General features: G+C 38.4%; 1 protein-coding gene across 2 annotated transcripts; it reads right to left on the reverse strand.

The window, feature by feature from the left end:
• Positions 1-2806: 2806 nt before the first annotated feature.
• SARAF (store-operated calcium entry associated regulatory factor) lies at positions 2807-23850 on the reverse strand. Of its 2 annotated transcripts, none has more exons than XM_043560668.1 (6): positions 23524-23850; positions 14183-14361; positions 11215-11632; positions 9218-9347; positions 8424-8578; positions 2807-5973 (listed from the first exon to the last, which is right to left on the reverse strand). In XM_043560668.1, the coding sequence occupies exons 1-6, from the start codon at positions 23624-23626 to the stop codon at positions 5948-5950; spliced, it is 1011 nt and encodes a 336-aa protein (XP_043416603.1). In that variant the 5' UTR covers positions 23627-23850; the 3' UTR covers positions 2807-5947. The 2 variants fall into 2 exon arrangements, with proteins under 2 accessions (XP_043416603.1, XP_043416613.1); XM_043560678.1 differs by having other exon boundaries at positions 8424-8518; positions 23524-23835.
• Between the last annotated feature and the right edge of the window lie 861 nt (positions 23851-24711).

A 24711-nucleotide genomic window follows, 5' to 3' on the forward strand; every position in this document is an offset into this window, starting at 1 on the left:
CCTGTTTCCAATTAAGGCCACATTCTGAGGTACTGGGGGTTAGGGTTTCAATAAATGAAATTTGGGGAAACACAATTCAACTCGTAACACACATCAAACTCATTATTCTACGGGCTTTCTGTGCCCATTTCATTTCCTCATTTCCACTCTATTCCTAGCCACTGGCATTTCTAACTTAGATGTTTTTCCTTCCAGGAGGGGTCCCCACACATCCTCTTGGCCCCTTTAATCCAGTGTCCGTATTGCAGCCACCACCGGTTTTCCATTTTGTAGGTAGAGGCAGTTCTGTAGCTTCCATGTGCGTCTTTCTTACCGTAACACTCCTCACGCCACAGGTCAGGGAACCAATGTGAAGACTCTGCCAGTTACTGAGTAGGTCTGTTCCAGCTATGCATTCCAGAGCTGGGGAAATGATCATAGGATTCATACATTTGGGGACCCACGGGACTCACTGAGACAGAGATCTAAGCTAAAACTCCATTAATCACCTGACCTTCATGGACCCCTGCTCTGGCTGGTGGACCAGAGTAGCATTTTGGACCTCCTACAATTAGTGTCAATTCAAAGACAGTATCCAGTAATCCCCAAAGGATGATTGTTTCCCTTTCCCCAGTGTACAGCCTCCCTAGTAAATAGCCATAGGTCCTTCAGGGGAAACAAGTGCTTGGGGAAAAGATTAATATAAGTTTTGGCAGTGTAGCAGAGGTAGGCTTCTGCTCAATCTAGAACTCTTCCATTTACACAGATCAAGCAAGAATTTAGTAGACCACTCGCCTTTTCTTTTCTAGGTACGCCATAATCAACACCAACACCCTAGGTCTCTGTGAGTTAAGGTAAATGTTACTCTGACTCTGCTCTTTATTACCATAACCAGGCCATGTTGTCTTTGGCAACTAAGTGTCGCCACTTGGCCCCTCCTATCTTGGGATCACATTAACCTCATTGCATTTAGGGACCCCAGTTTGATGGAAGCAGTTCTCACTGTATTTTCTGACCTACAAAGAGCTACCACTGTGCTCAAGGATGCTGGGGCCCCATGCCCAAATTCATTTCTAAAGTAAACTTCTGAAAGGTGTCTTCCTCTGGACTCTCCCAGGGTGGGTGAGTAGGTCTTAACATGATAAATCTACCCTAACATTCCAATCCCATTAAGCCTTCAGATCCCTTCCTCTACAATATACCTACCAAAGCAGTTGTGGCAGTCTGACTTTAGTGTGGGCCATTTTTGAGTCCATGTTTCAGCCAACTAACCAAGCTGTTAGAGCCCTTTCAAATCCCTTGAACTAAAATACTAAATCCAGAATCTGTTTAGTGGGCCCATATCAATAAATTTGGCCTGATTCAACTTTATATTTATCTATAATTATCTTACAACCTTAAGATCCATTCCCACATAGACCCCAGATTTCCATCTGTATAGATTGGAAAAATTACACAGTTCTTTGGGCGTGTAATGCACCTCATGGATTATACTTTGTACTTTACCCTTTGGTAACTGCTGGGACAGGAGTCTACCTGTGGGTTCTACAAGCAAAGTAGGGTGGTGGAATCCTGAGGAGAAGCGGTAATGCCTTGCAAGGAACAACTCTAGAGAGGCCATATCAGGTATTTCAGACAAAGTAGGATTAATGTTCTCAGACAAGAGTTGAAGGGCTACTTCTGCTGGTAAGAAAGAAACAGCAGACCTTAGGGGTTCAATGGCCCCAACTTTACTGGGATCTTCCCATACGTTCCCATTCCACTATTCAGGCTCCCATTCTTTCCCACTCAATGTTCTCACTGTAACAGCAGACATTCCTTCAGGTTGGGAAGTCATTTGTGTTGTAATTCACCCACTTGCAGGATAAGATTCTGGATTTGGTCTTCAGAAATCTCAGCCCTGTAGCTAAGGACGTAATGGTTTCTTTCAGAGAAAATACAAAAAGAAAGCTTTCAGGTCATTAATGTGAAGCTTCAGCTAGGGATTTGAAGCACTGAGCTCATCTTTTTCTTTTTCTACTTTGTCCAGCTCAGTCAGGAGCAACCAGCCAGTCCCCTTACACTCCATGTTAGACTAAAATGTCCTAAGGGATGGTCATCCAGAATCTTGCTTTTTATGTGTTACCAAAATGTGATACTTTGTGTGTCTCCATTGCCACAACACTCCATGGACTACTAGTACCCTCTTGAACACTGGAAACAGTCATTAATGTCTTTCAATTAATCAGATTAGAGACCATATTCCAGAAAACCCAGAACCAATTTTCAAAACTCATCCTCAAGGTTCTGTTTGTTTAGAATCACTTCTGGGTTCAATCAGAGAAACAGAACCAGCAGCAGATGTATATGGAAGAGATGTATTAGAAGAAATTGGCTAACACGATTGTTAGGGCTAGTTAAGCAAGTCCAAAGTCCGTAGAGTAAGCCATCAGGAAGGGCGGATGTTACCTCTTGAGCTGAACTGCTATCCGCAGGAAGAATTTCTTCTTTCAGGAAATCTTAGTTCTGCTCCCAAGGCCTTTCAATGGATTGGATCAGGCCCACCCATATCCCCAAGGATAATCTCCTTTACTTAAAAATCAACTGATTGTACATGTTAATCACATCGACAAAGTATCCCCACAGCAACACCTTGAATAGTGTTTGAATAAGTGATAATTATAACCTAGCCAAGGTGACACATAAAACTCATCTTCACACCTTCTAAATCAGACACTCTGAGGGTAGGGCCAAGCAATCTGTATTTAAAGCCCTCTAGTGATTCTGATGCTTCTTCAAGTTTAAGAACCACTGGTTTAGAGAACAAATCAACAGGGATGAACAGGAGTTGGGAGTCAACCACAATGTTTTATTACAATTAGCCAGTATCTGTTGCTTACAGTTAAAGAATCTTAGGAGATTCACCATACATACACACAAGGTCCTTAGTAGCAAACAGAAAATGACTCTACTAAATTGGGCAGAAAAGGAACTTATTAGCATTTATATTAAATAGCTCAAAAAACCCATGGGAAGGCTGGAAAACCAGGCTTAGGAAGAGGCAGGTTTTCAGACATGGGCATCCAGGCAGCACACAAACCAGCCAAGACATACCACAGCAATCATCCAGTTAATAGGGTCCCTGGGAAGTACCACCAGACACTCACCAATACCTCCATGAAATCTTGAACTACCCTATCACTGCTGGGAATAGGCTCTTAATTGTCCTGAGGTCTTTGTGCCATTCTCTCCAAAGACCTGGAGGGAACATAGGACAGAAATATTGACAGAATTTAGTCACATGACCATGCCCTAGCTGCAAGGGGCAGGAAGAAGTAATTTTTGGCCCTCTTTCCTAAAGAGCTCAGAGTAGTAGAAAGATCTACACTTGAGATCATTACAATGAAATGTACTAAAATCAATGGTAAAAGTGTATATACAATGTATTATGGAAGAACAGTAGATAAGTTTAACCCAGTCTTGGAGGATAGGGGTCAGAATCTAAAAGATCAGGAGTTTCAGAGAGAAGCATTCGTGAAACTACAGAAACACACCTAACTGGTTAAAATACCAGAAATCCTATCCTAACATCTGAAGTTCTGCTGAACCCTCATGTGAGGAAAACTGTAAAGCCCCCTTTCACCTCTCCTTTCTCCTTTTCATGCCCACCCAAGCAGGTCCACCAAGCTCCCAACTTCAGTACCTTTCTTTCCCTTGGTGCCATCCCCTACTGTGGGCCATCAACACACTAAAGAGACCCAGTTAGTTGCACTGTCTTTTATTCTGTCTTAGATTTGGTGGCGATACCTCAGAATCTTTTCCACAAATAACAAAGATGTGTAAACATACAACAATAAAGGAGAAGCACCCTAGTGGGGGTTGGGGGCTGAGGATCTTGAGCCCTATATGCCCAGTTTCTTTCCCCTCTTTCCCTCCAAGCAGTCTTTGAAAGAGCCTCAAAGAAAACCACCCCTCGTGGGGCGCCTGGGTGGCTCAGTTGGTTAAGTGTCTGACTCTTGATTTTAGCTCAGGTCATGATCTCACGGTTCATGAGTTCAACCTTGCATCGGGCTCCGCGCTGACAGCACGAGCCTGCCTGAGATTCTCTCTCCCTCTCTGCCCCTCCTCTGCTCTCTCAAAATAAACTTAAAAAGGACTTTTTTTAAATAATAATAAAAAGAACATCCCTCGTGCTGAGAGTAATCTAAAGTCACCAATTTAGTCAACTCTATATTCACTCATTTTCTTAAAATTCCAATGACCTGAAATAATGTATCCAAAAATTGAAATTGGGCCTGAAACTAACATAACATTGTGTGGCAACTGTATTTCAATTAAAAAAAAAAAAAAATCACGGCTCAGCGTCCAACTTTAACTTGGGTCGCGATCTCACGGGAATTGCTCAGAACCTAGAGCCTGCTTCGGATTCTGTGTCTCCCTCTCTCTCTGCCCCTCCCCTGCTTGCATCCTGTCTCTCTCTCTCTCAAAAATAAACATTAAAAAAATTGTTTTTAAATCACTTTGTTAAAAAAAAGGAAATTTAATATGCAGATCACTATCACTGGGACAATTCACAGCAGTTTTAAATTAACAACTTTCTTTTTACTTTGCTCTCCAAGTAAAACATACCTGGATTCAAGATTATAGACCCCTGTAGCAAAAGGTAAATTAAAACCCAAAACACTTAGCAACTGGGGAAAAAGGCAATAAGCTGGATTTTCTTTTATTCCATCTCCCTTTACTGAGAGGAAATGGGGTAAGGATTTAGCGCAATATACTTAAATAAAAACTGTTTCTTGTGTGACATAAATTAAGATTTCTACCAAGTTTTACTGATGAGGGCAGTTCTGTTCACAATACTCTTTCAACTGGCCACTAAATCACATTTTAAACAATAAATACAGGTTTGTTTTTAAATGATTCCTAAGAGGTAAAAATGGGACTCTCGGGTTGCAGAGTTTAACTGAGACAAATGGTGCAATCTTTGAGAGTTGAGAGACTTGGTGATTTCTTTTTTTTTTTTTTAAGTCATTTTTTTAGCAGAGGCCTCCTTCCACACCATGTCTGAATTCCTTTTTTGAAAACACCAAGTGACTGGAAGCTAAGGCAAGACTCCCAGGGGAAATTAGGGAGACCCCTTTTCCTTTGGGAAGAAGGATAAAAAAAAAAAGTTAATACCAATTTGTGTCAAGGCTGGTAGAAAGAATAAGAATTAAACCCTTTGTTTTTACTTTTCCTGTCATTTTAATGTAAGACTGAAACAGACTGCTACAATATTGGAGATTCACAGAGAACAGCATGCTTCTGCTATTAAAAGACCTTTGCTGAAACATTTAAACTTTACTTCCCAAGAAATGAATATGGAGGTTTCAAGCATTTTTGTCAGCACAACATCATTCACAACAACTTTCTACATACTCATTTTCTACCTTTTCCCAAAAAAGGTCATTCTCACTTATTAGAACCCCACCACCACTGAAGGGTTCAAAGCTCCTGAGCTCAAAAGTGATCAGAACACAGATAAGTATAATTGGTAGTCCAAAGCTTGGTTTAAATGTTATCAGAGCAAACACCAAACAGTAAATATCAAATAGATTATTATCGTTTGTATAAAGTAATGACGCATATACTAAAACCACTTAAGATTGACGTTTTATGTATGCAGGATCTAATGGTAAGAAAGCCTCAGTCTTAATGGCATCACAGGTTTTAGAAACTAAATACATTTTCGGCTTTCCATGGTAATCATCACTCTCAGAAACCATAAAACACAACTGCATATTACACTAGCATACAGTTCTCTACATAAGCATTTTCTCATATATCAAGTAACAGAACACAAAAAGCAATACAGGACAAAAAAAACTACAGAACTTTTGCATATTCCCCTTTCCCCAGTTGTTAGCAGGTAGCACTTTTTTTTTTTTTAAGAAACTGATGAAAAGTCAGAAATTTTGCATCCAACGTTTGACTTCAACTTTTTACTTTCTTATCGTCTTCTGGTACCACCATATCCTAAAATGAGAAGGGTAAAATTTATATTCATTTTCAAAACTGCACTGGCATTGTTTATCAAATTACAACAGTAACACATCTATTGTTAACAAATGAGTAAGAGAGATGGGAGGAAGGGAGTGGGGAGTAGGGCTATGCAGACAATGCTTCGCCCCCCATAACAGCCCTCCTAGTTGGTCATCCAGACATCAAGGCTGCTGCAAATCACTTGTAGTAGGGATGTGTTCCATGATTAAGGCAACGTGAGCAATTAAGGCAACGTGGTATGGGCAATACTTAAAACCTAAGCCAAAAAGCAGAGAAGCCTGTGGAGCCAGCCACGCCCTGCCACCTGTCACCATGCTGGCGACAAACAGAAATAATGTGGGGGCAAGTTTCAGGCTCTCAATAGTAAACGTTAACTTCATTACCCCCACACACAGGTACACGCACACACGCTAACGGGTTACAGATGACAAGTGTTCCCACCTGGAAAGTCCATTTTTTTTCAGGTTTTCCTTAAGATTATTTAATGTTTGATGATTTTCTTCATATAAGTCCCATACACTTCTAGTTGATATTTATGGGTTTTTTTTACAATTTTTGTTTCCAATAAGAAAGAGTGTTCTATTATTGTGTTTTGGCCTATGTAAGCTATATTTTTATATATCCTCCCAATCACTACCTCCCCTTTTTTCTCCCCAAAAATAACTACCACCTTAACATCTAACTCCATAGGTTAGCTTTGCTTGTTTTTAAACATGTATATTTATAAAATATGAATGTTGTAATCATATTTATATACAGTCCTTTGTGTCTGGCTTCTTTCTTTTCTTATTTATATTTGGAAGAGCTATCCACATTATTGCATACAGCTGTTTATTCACTCGCCCTGTTACACAGCATTCCATCCTATGGACATAACTCCATTTATTCAACCAGTTCACTGCTCTTGGATACGTGGGTTTCTTCCACTTGGAGGCTACTAGGAGTAAATATGCAGGGTGCCTGAGTGGCTCAGTTGGTTATGAAATCCAACTCTGGATTTCAGCTCAGGTCATGATCTCACAATCATGAGATCTAGCTCCATGCTAGGCATGGAACCTGCTAAAGATTCTCTCTCTTCCTCTCTCTCTGACCTTCCCCTTCTTGAGTGCATGTGCACACACATATGCACTCTCTTTCTCAAAAAAAAAAGAGAAAAGAAAGAAAAAAGGATTAAAGATGCTATGAGCATTCTCATACTTATCTTTCAGTGTATGAATGTGTGCATTTCTGTTGCTATACGTCTGAGAGTGAAATTGCTGGGGCTAGAGTATGCTCATGGTTTTTCAAAGTGATTGTATCAATTTATATTCACACCAGTACTATGAGAAATTCACTGTTACACTTCAAAACATATTTAAATGCAGTTTTCTGTCAATATCAAGAATTCATCTCTCTTTTAGAACTTCCCCCTGCTGAAGATGAATCCAATCCACAGCAATCTACTTCATGACCCATTACCTCCCATTCTCTGCTAATTAGCTAGATGTTTAAAAACAGTTATTTTTTTTACTTTTTATATTGTATCCTTGATTTTTACAAAATTTCCTCTTAACAATAGAAATAAACATTACCACCATACTTCAAAATTAATACATTTTTATTGAGTTTTGCTGAATATTCAGTATATAGAAAATCTCATTTTAGAATTTAAGAAGAACTCTAGAGGTCACAGAATTAAACACATGTAGAAACCAATGCTCAGGAAGGTTGAAGGTCAAGCCCTAGTTGGTTAATGTTGGAAGTGAGTTTAAACCAAATCCCTACTTGATTTTTAAAGAATGTTTAGAGGTGAGAGGAAAGAATGAATCTAAACTATATTCTCTCTCAGCTAACTGTGCTATTAATATTTCTGATGGGTATGCCAAATAAAACTATGATTACTAATACACAGTTATCTTTTTTAATGTATTTTTTAAGTTTATTTATTTATTTTTAAATTTTTTTCATGTTTATTTATTTTTGAGAGAAAGAGACAGAGCACAGGCAGGGGAAAGGGCAGAGTGAGAGAGGGAGACACAGAATCTGAAGCCAGCTCTAGGCTCCAAGCTGTCAGCACAGAGCCCGCCCCACACAGGGCTCGAACCCACGAACTGTGAGATCATGACCTGAGGCGAAGTCAGACACTTAACTGTTAACCGACTGAGTCACCCAGGCGCCCTTATTTATTTATTTTTGAAGGGGGCAGTGGGGAGCAGAGAGAGAGGGAAAGACGGAATCCCAAGCAGGCTCAGTGCTGTAAGTGCAGAGCCCGATGCGGGGCTCGAATTCACGAACCACGAGATCGGGACCTGAGCTGAAATCAAGAGTCGGACACTTAACTAGTGAGCCCCCCAGGTGCCCTCAGTTCATCATCTTCCTAAGTTCCAAAACTACTTCTATACTCTACTGCCACAAGATACGAAGCTCCATGTTTTCGCTCTCACCTGATGCTGTTCTGGTTCTCGTCTCTGAGCTTGCATATGCTGAATAGCTACCCGAGGCTCCACGAAGTGGCGAGTAGGCACGGCTATTCCACATGCTGGAGGACGAAGGAGGAGGAGATGGGTAATACCACGAGTCAGAAAAGGGTGTGGCTGCTCTATGAAGACATAAAAGCGTGTCAGGCATTTTCTTGTGACCAGTTTTAAATATTCTGTTGCTAAACTCTCGGAAAAAAATCTTTATCAAGTGTTTTTCCTCAGTGTTCTGGTATAACATGAAATAGATACTATTTTGTTTCTCTGATATTGTATGGTCATTGCCATGGTGGGCGGGGGGGGGGGGGGGCAGAGAGTGACAGGGAGAAGAGACTCTTTCAGAACTCACAGTCAGATAAAATCTAAAATTAAACTACCAATAATACTGAAGACATCCCAAAATCTGGCTCCAAGCCCTGTCCAGCCTTGCTTCTATCATTCCCTACCAAACCTGACTGCTAAACTGTTCCTCAAGCACGATGTTCTTTCTTATCTTCTCATTTTCTCAGATGTTAAGTAAACACTCTTTTTCCTATCTCATAGTATCTATAAGGATGACATTGGAAGAAGACACAATGAAAGAAAGTAGCATATACAGTATTGATGAAAGCCCATATAGCAGAGACTCTGATTTAATACGGTAATGTCACCATTATTTATTTTCCTCAACAAAACCAAATCCATTCCAACTGCAAGTAAAGCAAAGAAGCTTCCAAAGAAAAGTGGAATTCAAGAGCAAGTGAGATCAATGCAAAGCCTACCGATTGCTGCCAAACAAATATCCTAGTATTCCTCCAGTTCCCAAGCCAGTCCAGAACCCAGGTCCTGAATTGTCATATCCTTGTTGTCCTGTGAAAGCACTGCCAAAACCAGAAGTTGCACCAGGTGGTCCTAGAAATAAAAATGATTTATTATATACCCTCACGTAAACAAAACATGACCTACAACACCAAAAATAACATGACATTTCAATTACTTCACCTGTACTATATATTGCTAATACTCAGCCCTCAACTCATAAACAAGTTGTATTCAAAAAGTATATTCATAAAATACCAATTTATAACTAAGGAGTGCCTTTCCCATAGACGTGGAAAAAAGGGATGTATCTTAGAAGGGAGGAGGGTCCCTTTCTGAAAAGTCATATTTGCCCTGCTCAGGATCAGCTACTGCAAGACGACCCCACTTGTCGGAGGTCCTTCCTTTCTGCATTATGAACATCTATGAAAGCTTCATGTGATAGCTGTACTTGGGTGCCTGATGCAGGAATCCAAGTGGAGGCAGCAAAGATATTTGTATTGATTGGGAAGTCAGGTCTTAAACCAAAAAAGCATCCTCTGCTCAGAGGAAGTTTTTTTTAAATTGATGTATAACATAGAGGAAAGTGTGCTAATCTCACTTGTATAGCATAAGAAATTTGTACATATGTACCCATGCATGTAACCACAACCCACATCAATAAAACATCTCTAGCACCCCAAAAGGCTCCCTCATGACAATTCCCAATAGATACCCACCCACATCAGAGATAGTATTACCCCGACTTCTCTCACTATACTTTGGTCTTACCCATTCCTGAACTTCTAAATGTAATCATTTACTAGGTACTCGTCTGTGTCTGGCACATCATTATGTCTGTGAGAGGCAACCCCCACTATTGCACACATCTGGTTTTGTTTTTGTTTTTTAAAACCAATCTACAGTATTCCATTGTGTGAAAATAACCACAATTTGTCCCATTCTTATGTTTATGGACATTCTTTTTCCAGTTTTTGGCTATTGTGAATAAAACTGTTATAAATATTCCGTGCGGATCTTTTTTTGTACAAATGCATGCATTTCCCTTAGGTATGTATCAAGGAATGTAGCTGCTGGGTCACAGGGGAGGTGAATGTTTGATTTTAGACAGTGACAGTTTTCCAAAGTGTTTTCTATTTTAACTCCTACCATCAAGTTGCAGTTGCCATTACTTGATACTGTGCCTTTTTAATGTTAGCTCTTATGGTGGTTACACGGTGGTTAATAATGAACTCAATGTGGTTTTAATTTGCATTTTCTTGAAGACTAATGATGCTAGGCACCTTTTCATATTGTTACTAGACATCTGGATATCTTCTTTTATTATAAAATGGCTGTTCAACTCTCTTGTCCATTTTAAAAGTTGGATTGTCTGCCTTTCCTGAGACTTGTGGGAGAGTTCTTTACATATTCTAGATACACACCCTTTGTTGGAAATAATGTTTTACAAATATTTTCTCCCAGCCTGTGGCTTGCCTTTTCACTCTGTTAATGTTGTCTTTTGATGGCTAAATGTTCTCAATTTAAATAAAGTCGAAATTATCCATCTTGTCTTTCTGGCTGGAACTTTTTGTATTCCAAAGACATTTTTGCCCATCCCATGGTCGTGACAAATATTTTCACGTTTTCTGGAAACCTATGTTTTACCTTTTATACTGAGATCTATATTTAATGAATAGATTTTTGTGTATGGTATGAGATGGAGTTCAAGGTAAATGCTTATTGCCAAATCTGATCAAGTTCTGATTAAGATGATTTATAATTTAACCATGCCACCTTAAAATAGTGGTTGCAATTATCTTCACGCAGAAAAATAGGTAAAAGAAGTTGAAAAAGTAAAATATGAGAACACAAATCTGCTTTGGTCTCCCAATGCCACTATGTTTCTATTTCAGAAACCAGCACGAGATTCACTACCTCACATCTACCCTACTTATTGCCATTACCTAGGGAAACATACCTGTGAAGTCAGACTTAAAGCCTGCGGGAGGGGGTCCTGCAGAGTTGCTGAATCTCTGGTAACGATGGGAATACGGAGGATACTCAGAATATGGGGGAGGAGAATCTTGACCATCACTAAGGAACAATTTATAAACTCCAAAAGCAATAGCAAGTAGTACTATGACGGTAATCAATCCACTGATGCCACAGGAATCTGAGGAATACAGCTTGTTATAATAATCAGAGAAAGAGTTAAAGCCATAGTTTTTTCCAGACTCTCTCAGTTTCTTCAGGCCAAGTTCTGTGTAATCTAAATTATACTCCAAGCCACAGGAACCTCTTAGTACATATTGGTCTTCAGAGGATTCATAGCCTTCACAGCTCACTACAGTTTTTCCAAATTTATACGCAATATCTAAATCAGTCTTACATTCCCACTGTGAAGAAAAACAGAAATAGATTATGAGAATCAAATTTTTTTTAATAAATACCATTTGGGTTATACAGTTGTCTCAATAAGGCAAAATGAAGTTGGGGAAGGATAAACAAAATTCAGAACAATGAGTACTTCGGTGTTGGGGAGAAGGCAACCTACAGGGTTTAAAGCTAGGTACCTGAGTGTACATTTTATTACTATTCCTTATTACTTACGTATACACATGAGGAATTCTTTTGTACATATTAAGTATACCACAATTTATAAACGTTAAGCAAAATTTTAAATGTCAACTTTTGCTACTGTAGTTCAAGATGTTTACTTTAAAAATAGGCGTTCTTGGGGCACCTGGGTGGCTTAGTCAGTTGAGCACCCAACTCTTGGATTCCAGCTCAGGTCATATCTTGCAGTTTGTGGGTTCAAATCCTGTGCAGAGACCCATGCAGAGCCTATTTGGGATTCTCTCTCTCTCTGCCCCTTCCCTGCTCATTCCCTCTCTCTCCCCCTCAAAATAAATAAATAAAAACTTTAAAAATAAAAAATAAAAATAGAGGTTCTTTAAAGGTTAGGGCTCAAAAATCAGCATCATCCATGAATATCTGGTAACTATGTATACCATCAGAAATAGTACATAACCTTGCGAAAAAAAACTTTCTACACAGGGGAGCTTGGATGGCTCAGTCACTTAAGCATCCAACTTTGGCTCAGGTCATGATCTCACAGTTCGTGAGTTCGAGTTCTGTGTCAGACTCTGTGCTGACAGCTCAGAGCCTGGAGCCTGCTTCAGACTCTGTGTCTCCCTCTCTCTATGCTCCTACCCCATTCAAACTCTTGTTTCTCTCAAATAAACATTAAAAAAAAATTTTTTTTTAAACCTTCTACACAAATCTTATAATAGACAGACTAACACAGACTAACTTTTCAGGGTCCAATCCTGTAAGTAATCTCTTAAAAAACATTTTTTGGGGCATCTGGATGGCTCAGTCGGTTGAGTGTGTGGCTTCAGCTCGGGTCATGATCTCACAGTTGGTGAGTTCAAGCCCCGCGTCAGGCACTGTGCTGACAGCTCGGAGCCTGGAGCCTGCTTCAGATTCTGTGTCTCCCTCTCTCTCTCTGCCCCTCCCCAGCTTGCACTCTATCTCTCTCTTTCTCTCTCAAAAATAAACATTAAAAAAAATTTTTTTAAACATCTTTTTTAAGTAATCTCTATGCCCAGCATAGAGATTTTTAAGCAATCTCTATGCCCAGCCTGTGTTCAGAACCCCAAGATCAAGAATCACATGCTCTGCCACCTGAGGCATTTAAGATATTTAAATATTTAATATTTAATATTTAAGATATTTAAATATCTTAAATTTTAAGATATTTAGAAAAATGCAAAAAGAGTTCACACTAGCCTTAAATATTTCCACCTTAAAAAAAAAGTCTAAATTTAGTTTAAATTCCGTAATTATATATTGAGCTAATTAGGTAATATGCTTCTTTTAACAACATTTAAAGAGACACAAACTAAAATAGATCTGATTTGTTTTTCTGCCTTTCTGTAAGTTTTTGCCAAATTATCTTCCTCTCTCAAATTTCAGATAAGCTGTTTTATTTTTATAACACCTTTATTGAGATACAACTCATATACTATACATTCACCCATTTTGATGGTTTTTAGTACATTTGTAGTTGTGCAACCATCGCCACAATCAATTTTAGCATATTTTCAACACTGCAAAAAGAAATCTCATATTCATTAGCAGTTACTCCTTATTTCCTCCCAAATTTTCCAGCCCTGGGCAACTACCAATCTGTCTTTATGGATTTCCCTATCCTGGACATTTCATATGAATGTCTGATCAGACAATATGTAACTGGCTTCTTTCACCTAGCATCAAGTTTTCACGTATATTGTAGCATGTATCTGTACTTTATTCTTTTTTATGGCTTAGAAATATTCTATTGTATGGCTATACCACATTTTGTTTATTCACTCATCAATGACAGACATTTAGGATATTTCTACTTTTTGGCTATTATGAATAATACTGCTACAAACATTTATGTACACATTTTTGTGTGGATACATGTTTTTAATTCTTTTGAGTATATACCTAGAAGTAGAATGATTGGGGCATTTGGTAACTCTATGTTTAACCTTTTGAGTGCCTGGCAGTTTTCTAAAGCATCTGCACCATTTTACATTCCTAATCGTCTACAATTCCTGATCATATTAACGTCATTTCTCAAAAGTAGGTTGGTATTTTTTGAGGAATGACAGTAAAATGATAACCAGCAGAGATTCTCTGTCCCCACCCCAAGTGTATAAAGTTTTGGACATTTACTAATGTCTTAGAAGAAATTTATGGATGAAAATTACAATGAATATTTCCAGGCTTTAAAATCAGTTTTCTTTGGAGGATGTTCTTCCAGAAAATAACTGATTTATATTTATATATTTAACTTGAGATTTTTTACATGAATTTCCCCAAAATACTGAATAATATCCCAATAAATACTTGACTAAAAATTCCAACTAGACTTCCATCAACATAATAAATATTACCTGTACATCATAACCATCCCAACCTTTGTTCTGACATTGTATGACTTTTGGGGTATAAGAATCACATCCAGCTGTGCCTCCAACACATTTCAACTGTGGGATCGGATCCAGCCTACGGGAAGTGGTATAGCGGTCGTGGTGGAGGGTAAGAGCTTTTACATCCCGCAATAATATTCTGTCTGAAACAGGAAGAATACAGATGAACAGGTAGTAAATATCCTGTCAAACATAGAAAGGGTCATCCTAATAAAATTCATGTCATAGGAAATACTTTCGAAAGTACGTGGGTATAGAATTCTAGATTGTCACTCAAGCAAGAGGGTGGAATTTTCAGACATCTGAAAAGTTTCAAAATATATACCTTGTAGGTATCAATTCTCAGTAAGACAATGAAAGATATTCACCACCAAGAGAAAAAAATAAAACAAAGAGAAAGACATAAAACCCAGAGGACTAAAGAAAAAGTAATGGCATACAAAGGGACAAAGGAAATCCCAAGGAGAACGAGGAATGAAGACAGCAATATGACAACCATGACCAGGCAGAGGGCAGCAAGTCCACACTGGAAGAGTACTGCTCAAAAGCCAGACAGGAGGGCTGCCAGGAAAATTCCCTGCTGCTATCATACCATCTCTTTTAAACCTAAGGAAACAATGTCCAGGTGGACCTGGCTTTGGTTTTTATCTGTATTTGGTCTGTCTTGACCTCAAGCTGATCAAGTTCCTCCTCTTCCCCACCATGTCCTGCTAACTGGGCTCAGTTGAGGACACTCATGTCACCCCACAGAAGCATTCTGGCTTTAACCTATTCCTGAGTGCAACAGACAGACCATGGGAAACTTAGAAGTAAAAGACCGAGAACAACCTACTCCTTCTGACCATATTTCTGCCCAATGTTCAATATCGGACCACAACAGTCTTCGACAGATACCTTAATTATAGTGAGTCCTATGTTTCCCATGATTTTCCCAGTGATTTCTCCAGAAGGGGCACTTAAAATCTCAGGAAACCTGAAGCCAGAGACCTTTTTTTTACACTGCTAAGAAATGAGCTAGTCAGTTTTTCATAAACTTTTAGGGTTTTACCACATACATGAGTAGAAAAACTGGAGTAAAAAAAAGTAATCATTCAAAAATCAGGAAAGTAGCTACCTCCAGGAAAGGAAATGTGCTTAGAAAGGATCATGAAGAATTCTTCTTTCTTTCTCTTAACTGATTAACAACCTAGTAAGTACTTTTTTCTTGCTTACCCAGACACAGATACAGGAGTTGTTTTGATTTTTGTTAGTTTAATTTTATAAAAACTGATACATACAGCCCACATTATTCTTCACATGGTTTTTCCACTTAACCAGACATCATGGACATTCCCTCATATCAGCAGATACAGATCTTACTTATACTTATTTACCAAAAAAAGAACTTAATAAATGCGACTAAGCTGAGATTTATCAGCCACACTCTCTCACCAAAATGCAATAAAATTAGAAATACAATGACATAGTGGCGCCTGGGTAGCTCAGTCGGTTGGGTGTCCAAATCTTTGATTTCTGCCCAGGTCATTATCTCACAGTTAGTGGGACACAGCCCTGAGTCAGGCTCTGTGCTGACAGTACGGAGTCTGCTTGGGATCTCTCTCTCTCTCTCTCTCTCACTCTCTCTCTCTGCACCCCTCCCCACTAGTGCATGCATGCATGTGCTCTGTCTCAAAATAGATAAACTTTAAAAAAAAAGAAATATAATAACATAAAATACATATTAACATATAAAATCAATATGAAAAGACAGCTGAAAACCAGTAACAAGAAAGGAAATTTAAACTATATATACTGAAATATATTATTAAATCTATAGTAATATAAACAGTATAGTATTGGCACATGATTAGAAAAATTAATCATTGGACACCACGGACAAAAGTTAACCAATGATGGCTAAAAACTTACACCATAAAACATACAACAAAAAAAATACTGTACAAAAGCACAACAGAGTATGTTTATGATCATTAAGACACCAAAAGCAAAAGAATGACCAGCAAGATAAACACTGCAATTGATCAAGTTATATTCAATCTATGAAAATCCAAAGTCCATAATAATGCTCAAAAAGAATGCAAAAAACTCATTTATCACTAAAAGTTGCTACCTACCTCCTTTCCCCTGAAAATTGGTAATTAAAGATTAAAAATTAAATTTCTGTTCTGACTTTCCACCAGGAACTGTAATCTGAAATAGCCTCAGGTGATAATGGAAATCTCAACCTTACTGAAGAATGACAGCTAATAAATGCAGATGAAATGACAGAATTAGAAAAAAATCATCATTTTATAACCCCTAAAGAAACAGATTCAGACAAGGATTTATTGGTTTTAAAATCATTAAGAGACCAGATATTGGTATGGTGCTAGAGTGCTTTCTGGAAAAATGTAACTTCAAAAGGGAGAAATAACTCCACTTTTAATCCACTAGTAATCTTAGCATCAATAATGGTAGAACAAATTGATATTAAAGAATCTACTATGATGTAATCCCTGAAAGTATTTAACATGAATTTTATCAATCCTTAGGAATTAACACTCAGTCTACAAGAAATACAAGGAAGAAAAAAAGTAAGCTAAAACAATGCCGCGAAAAAACAGAATCTAGAAGGTAGGACATTCTAAAGGACAATAGGCCCAAGCCCTTCACCAAAGCAGCAGCATAAAAAAAGGATTTCTACATTTAAAAAGACTTAAAGAAGAATACAGTCAAATGTGATGCACAGACCTGGATTGGGTCTTGGTTTGAACCAACTAGTTTAGACATTTTGGGCACAAATGTGATATCTGAATATGGAATAGATAATTAGTTTACCAGGGGTAATGTTATTTTTACCTTGTGGGGAAAAGTTCCTTTTTTAAAAAGGGGAAGAGCATATTGAAGAATTAGTGATGGCCTGTCATGATGCCTAAAATTACATGGAAATATTTCAACCTTAAATATAGAATTGAAAGGAAACAAGGAATACACAAAGATTGATTAACTTGCCATCAAAATTTAAAATATCTTTCCCAGGGGTGCCTGGGTGGCTCAGTTGGTTAAGGGTCCAACTTCATTCAGCTCAGGTCATGACCACCCAGTTTGTGGTTCGGGCCTCTTCAGGCTCTGTGCTGACAGCTCAGAGCCTGGAGCCTGTTTTGGATTCTGTGTTTCCCAATCTCTCTGCCCCTCCCTGGTTCATGCTCTGTCTGTCTGTCTGTCTGTCTCTCTCTCTCTCTCCCTCTCTCTCAAAAATAAATAAAACATTAAAAACTAAAAGACATAGAGATAGATATAAATAAATAGATCTTTCCCAGAATTCCTTCAATAGACAGACTAGAATGACTTAGTATCAAGTAATTCTAGTAAAATAAGTATTTGGCTTTTCTAGTATTTACATGGAGGTAGACAAGGAGAAGGTAGACAACAGCTTCTGATTAATCGTCCAATAGTGTCTATCGCACTTGGTACACACAGGAAAACAAGTAACATTTTATTTAGAGTTTCTGGACCTACAAAATTCAAGAGAACTTCCCGAAAGACAACCATGTTATAATGAGAGAATTTGATAAAACAGCTAGATATTTTATCAATTACCAAAAGTCAACAGGTTTTTCTATACGTATAATACTCAATTAGAAATGAAAATGGGAAGCCTAGGGGTGCCTGGGTGGCTCAGTCAGTTACGTGTCCAACTTCAGCTCAGGTCATGATCTCACAGTTTGTGGGTTCGAGCCCCACGTCAGGCTCTGTGCTGACAGCTCAGAGCCTGGAGCCTGCTTCAGATTCTGTGTCTCCCTCTCTCTCTGCCTCTCCCCCACTCACACTGTCTCTCCCTCTCTCAAAAATAAACATTAAAAAAATATATTTTTAAATAAAAAAAAGAAAATGAGAAGCCTATCTGAAATTAGTGCCAAGCTACATACATACATAAAATATCTGGAAATAAATTTAGGATCAATATGTGATCTATATATTTTTTTAAATGCATGTATAATAAGACCTAATACACTTCCAACCAGGAACCCAATTGGGATTTTTGGAACTGGGAAGAAATATGTTAAAGGTCCTATGGAAAAACTAACATCTATAAATAGCCAAAAAATGTTTAAAAAAGAATTGCTTTACCAGATAATAAACTTACTGTAAAATTACTATAGGGGTTCCTGGGTGGCTAAGTCGGTTAAGCATCCGACTTCAACTCAGGTCATGATCTCTCAGTTCATGAGTTCGAGCCCTGTATCGGGTCCTGTACGGACAGCACAGAGCCTGGAGGCTGCTTCGGATTCTGTGTCTCCCTATCTCTCTCTGCCCATCCTCCGCTTGTGTCCTCTCTCTCTTTCAAAAATAAATAAATAAATAAACATTTAAAAGTATATAAAATAATAATATATAATAAATTAAATTATTATTTATATTAATTTATATATTAACTTAATATCTTTGTATTATATTTAATATATTTCTATTAAATTTATATATTTATATTATTTAATATTATATTATTAATATTATGTTATTTAATAAATTTATATTATATTTATATTTTATTTAATATATTTATATTAAATTTATATATTTATATTCCTATTATTTAATATTATATTTTAATATTATATTATTACTAAGTATATCATATTTATATTATATTTAATATATTTATATTAAATTATATATTAATTTAATATGTTTATGAATTTATATTATTTAAATAACATTAAATATTAATTTAATATTAATAATAATATATCAATAGATATTAATAAATATTAATAAGCAATGTTAATGTTAATGTTAATATTAATATTAAATAATATTAATTTAATAAATATTAAACTGATAATATTAATTTATTTATATTATATTTAATATACGTATATTAAATTTATATATTTATATTATTTAATATTATATTATTTAATAAATACATATTATATTATATTTGATATATTTATATTAAATTATATATTAATTTAATATATTTATATTAAATTTATAATATTATTAAAATAATAATATAATAAAAGATAGTATGGGGGCTTCTGGGTGGCTCAGTCGGTTAAGCGTCCGACTTCAGCTTAAGTCATGATATCACAGTTCGTGAGTTCAGGCCCTGCATCAGGCTCTGTGCTGACAGCTCAGAGCCTGGAGCCTGCTTTAGTTTCTGTGTCTCTCTCTCTGCCCCTCCCCTGCTGTGCTCTGTCTCTCTCTCTCTATCTCTCTCAAAAATAAATAAACATTAAAAAAAAAATTTTTTTTTAAAAGATAGTATGAAGAGGTACCTGGGTGGCTCAGTCTTCAGACTCTTCAGGGTGGTGCTATCGAGCTTTGCCTGAGGCTCTGCACTGGGTGTGGAGCCTGCTTAAGATTCTCTCTCTCCCCTTCTGCCCCTCCACCCCATGCATGTGTGCTCGCTCTCTCTCAAAAAAAAAAAAAAAAGATAGTATGGAATTGGAACAGAAATAGGCAAGGGAACTATGAAACAAAAGAAAGTCTACAAGTTAATCCAGACAGCGGTGCCTGGGTGACTCAGTCGGTTAAGTGCCCAACTTCAGCTCAGGTCATGATCTCATGGTTGGTGAGTTAGAGCCCCGCACTGGGCTCTATGCTGACAGCTCAGAGCCTGGAGCCTACTTCGGATCTGTGTCTCAGCCTCTCTCTGCCCCTCCTCCACTCGCGCTCTGTCTCCCTCAAAAATGAATAAATATTTAAAAAAATTTTTTTAGAAATAAATCTAGATATATATGGGAATTCAATATAAGATAAAGTGGGCTTTTTAATTTAGTAAAAAAAAAAAGGGGGGGCCTTCCTTAATAAATGACACCAACATAACTATGCAGCTAGAAGAAACTCCACCTACAGCTATATAAAAACTTAATTCCATATGGACTAAAGACCTAAAATTTCCAAGAATTATATTAAAATAAAATATGCTATGTGCTATATTAACCCCAAACTATTACTTCATACATTAAAACTATAACAATGAAATTATTGAATGGCTTTAAAAGTCATAAGGTGGGGCACCTGGGTGACCCAATCAGTTGAGCATCAGACTCTTGATTTCCACCCAGGTCATGATCCCAGGGTAGTGGGATCAAGCCCTGCATCAGGCTCTTTGCTGAGCATGGAGCCTGCTTGAGATTCTCTCTCTTTCCCTCTGCCCTTCTCCCCTACTGGCACATGTACTGTCTCCAAAATAAAAAAATTTAAAAAAATTTTAAAAGTCACAAGATAAACTAAATAACAGAAAAAAATAAAATAAAATAAATACCAGGAATAACAATAACTTGAAATTATTGTAGCAGGGTTGAGATAAGGAAAGAACACCAAACTAAATTCCCATCACCAACTTGCTATATGACTTTGGCCAAGTCACTTAATTTATCTGTACAGAAATTTCCTCACTTGTAAAATTAAGAATATCAACTTTAAAATTGGTCATGAATCTTAGATATATCAACCTTAAAATAGACAGCGAAGCTTAGATATGATTTACTATCATTATCCAGCAGAGTACCTGACACATAACAGATGATCGGGTACAATAAATATTTTTGAGATGTTTAAGGAGCTATACACACATGGGGTATCATTACCATAATCCTACAGCATCTTTCCTCCCTAGACATCCTAAAGCTCACTAGGTTTTGTGGCCCTAAAAATTCCTATGTTGAAGCCCTAATCCCAATGTCACAATATTGGAGGCAGGGCCTTTGGGAAGTGATTAGTTTCAGATGAGGGCTTGAGGATGAAGTCCCTCATGATAGGATTAGACCCTTATAAGAAGAGAAAAAGACCACAGCCCTCTCTTTCTCTGCCATAACAACAAAACAGCCACTGCAAACCAAGAAACCAAACATGCTGGCACCCTGATCTTCGACTTCCCAGCCTCCATAAAACAAGAAATAAATGCTTGTTGTTTAAGCAACCCAGTCATGGTATATTGTTATACCACACCGAACTGGGACAAGGTCCAAGTACAAAAAGCTAATACCCATCCTCCACTAGTTGTATCAGTCAACGGTCACAGGGAGCTCCCTGAAGTCCAGACTCACATCAAAATCCACTTACAGGTCTCAAATTTAAGATGAACAAAACCAACGTCCCCCAAACATGCTTCTCTCACAATCTTCCACATCTCAGGAAATAGTAACTCCACACTCCGAGCCACTCAGGCAAAAACCTTGCCTTCTCTCACCCCTACACCTAATGCATCAGAATATCATGTCAGCTCCACCTTCTAAATAGGTGAGAATCCAACCAGTCTCACCAACTCCACTGCCTCTCCTCTGGCCAAACCATCACTACTCTTGGAACTCACTGTACCAGCAGCCTCTTCACTGGCCTCCCAGCTTCCCTGGACCTCCTACAGTCTGTTCTCCACAGAGTGGACAGAATGAGCCTTTAAAATACAATTCACAGCAGGTCATTTATGCCTCCTCTCCCTTCAGGTTTCTGATCAAATGTCACCTTAACAGTGGCTTCTTCCCTGACCAATGCATATTTTAAAAATTCCACTTCTACCTGCACACCCTATCTTCCTTACCCTGTGTTATCATTGTCCATACCACTTTTCACCATATGACAAGCTACTTACCAGTCTGTTTACTGTCTATTTCTCCTCAATAGATGTAAACTCCTTGGGGTCAAGACACTCAGTTTTGTTAACTGCTATATTCCCAATGCCTAGAAAAGGGACTTAAATATAAAATAATTCCATAAAGAATTTTGAAAAGTCTTAGGTAATCTCTTTAGGATGGGTGTACAATTTTTTCCAGACAAATTACTGCTCTGTGTTAGCTAAAGACAAAGTAAGTGCATCCAAAGCCAAATATATATATGTGTATACACACACACACACACACACACACACACACACACACACACGAGGGAGTGATTATTGCTTTACTAAAGGGCTTGATAAAACTTAACCCAATAAAATACTTTCACAAAACAATTCCTCAAAGTAAACTTAAGGTAAAATAGAATTTATAAATATCAATTGTGTTTACTCTGCAAAATATTTTGGTGCTTTTTGTTCCAGAACAATAGTGTACAGAATAGGCAGACTAAGATTTCCAAGAAGCAGTTCACCATTAATTTAAATTTGGTCCCTTTTTTTTTTTTTAATTCCCCGGATTCTTCATCTGAAAACTTTTTTTACTTAAGAACTGAAGTTCAACTAATGTTTCAATCCAGTTTTTAAATTATAATTCTGACCAAAGTGTGATCTTTATATACAACTTTCCAGAAATACATAAGGAAATTACATGGACATTTAAATCCAACATGACTTTTATTACTAATAAAACATCCACATTCAAACATCCACACTCAAAGTCAAGCACCTTCTCTCTCATTATAGCATTCAGGAATCAAATAGGAAATTACAGAAATAAATCTGTTGCTTAAGAAACATAGGCATTTCCTATCGCCTAAGTCACAAATGCAATATTGACACTTTTAATGCTGTAACATCTTCATTCCCCAAACCAAAAATGATGTTTTAACTGTTTAAAAATTATTTCTTACATAATTACAATTTAACAGCATGCATCATTAAATGGAAATCTGTATGTTTATGTATAAATTACCCGGAATATTACTTATCCCACAAAAATTCTTCAGAAAATTCTAATAACATAGTAATTTAAAAAAAAAAAGTCCTTTCTCAGAAAGTATTTATCATATACCATGACACACAAAAAATAATGTTTTTTAAATTCTAGTGTTCGGTGAAAAACAATGGGAAAAGCTGACGTAACAAAATAAACTTCACTGTAGTGGTCAGATTAAGAAGCATGAGTTCCACTCACATGTCTGTGATTCTGCTAACCTACCTGCAAGGTTTACATCCCTGTCCACTAAGTGTGACTCACAGACTGCCGGCGCTGTAGCAACTGTCAGCCACAGCAACAGGCAGCCATGACAACAGGCAGCGAAGATTACATCAGACAGTCGTAACAACAAAGCAAAATTAGCAAGTGAGTATCGAGCTTTCCAGTTAAGTCTTAGAGATGAGGGCTGTTGTCCGAGGAAGGAGAAGGTAGACAAATTCTGGGAGTCCAGGAAAGGGAGAAAGGAGATCTTTAAATATAGAGTTGTTCCGCCCCGCCCACTCCCCAACTGTCCCCATCAGTCCCACAGGACTTCTGGGAAAAGCAAAGAGGCCAGGTAGGACGCAGACGACTAGGAAAGAAGATGGAAATGAGAAATTAGAATAGAATGGCCCAAACGGCGGCGAACGGAAATGGTCGCCCGCTGGGCCTCTGAACGCTAGGTGAATTCAACAGAAAGGGGCGGGTGAGGACAGCACTCACCAGGGTCGTTCCAGGCGAGGGCAGGGCCAGTGATCAGCAGAAGCAAGAGGAGGCTGAGAAGGAGAGAGCGTCCAGTAGCTTCTGGCCCGCCGGCTGCGGCCATGGCTCCGGTGAAAAAAGCGGACGGCTGCCAGGCGCTCGCGGGCCGGAACCCTGATTGCGGAACTTGCCGCTACGCGACAACACCCAGCACCTGGGACGGCGGCGAAGAGAAGGGCTGCAGAGCCGCAGCGAAGGTCCGTGCGCAAGTGTTACGTCACTGCCACTGCGTCGCGCGTTGGAACACGAGTGGACGCCGCGGGCCCCGCCCCTAAAGCTTAAAGCGGCTGGGGGCGGGGCCAAGGGAAGGACGGACCATTCGGGGGGCGGGGCCTGCGCGGGGCGCCGGATATTGTGGGCGGAACCGAAATTTGGGCCCCTCCCTGTTGCGTTTGATCTGCGGCTCAGAATGGTTCCGCGCGAAAGTGCAGTGGTTAGAGAGATTGAAACCAACGCGAAATCTTAGAAGTGTAGTTAGGTTATGCATTTCCGAAACCTTCATAAGCTCCCTGAGGGAAGTGACTGTGCATTAGAAAACTTTTTGTCCTCAGCACCTAACATGGAGCCTGGCATATGACTCGCGTCCGACTACTGTTTGCGAAGATTGGGGTGAAAGGTAGCATGGAAATATGTTGTGTGGTTCAGAAGCTCAGGACCTCTACCTATTTTCTTGTACGTGGAGGCAGTAGGAATTTACAGAATATCAGGAGAAGAAGCTACCACCTAAAGAACCAGTCAGAGAAAACAGTTCTAAGAGTGCTGGAGCATTATCTTTGAGGTCTGACAGGCCTGGGTTTCTCTCATTCATTCATTCAACAAATGCCAGGCACTGTTTTAGGCATGGAGGATATGGGCAAAGTCCCAGTATTCACGGACCTTACACTGAAGTGGGATAGGACAAACAACATTAAATAATTAGTAAACAAAGGTAATAGACAGTGATAAATGCATTGGTTAAAGTAACACAGGATATTACAATAGAGACTGGGAGGTGACTTTAGGGAGGCATTTTCTTGCTGAGGAAGTGATTTTGAAGTTTGAGACCTGAAAGAGAAAGAATGAGCCATACAAAGGTCAGGGGAAGGTCCTTCAGGGCTTAGGGAACAGTGGGTGCACAAGCCCTAGATTTTTGTTTTGAGGAATAGTCAT

The sequence above is a fragment of the Prionailurus bengalensis genome, chromosome B1, assembly GCF_016509475.1.
Source record: "Prionailurus bengalensis isolate Pbe53 chromosome B1, Fcat_Pben_1.1_paternal_pri, whole genome shotgun sequence".
NCBI classification, from domain to species: Eukaryota; Metazoa; Chordata; class Mammalia; order Carnivora; family Felidae; genus Prionailurus; species Prionailurus bengalensis.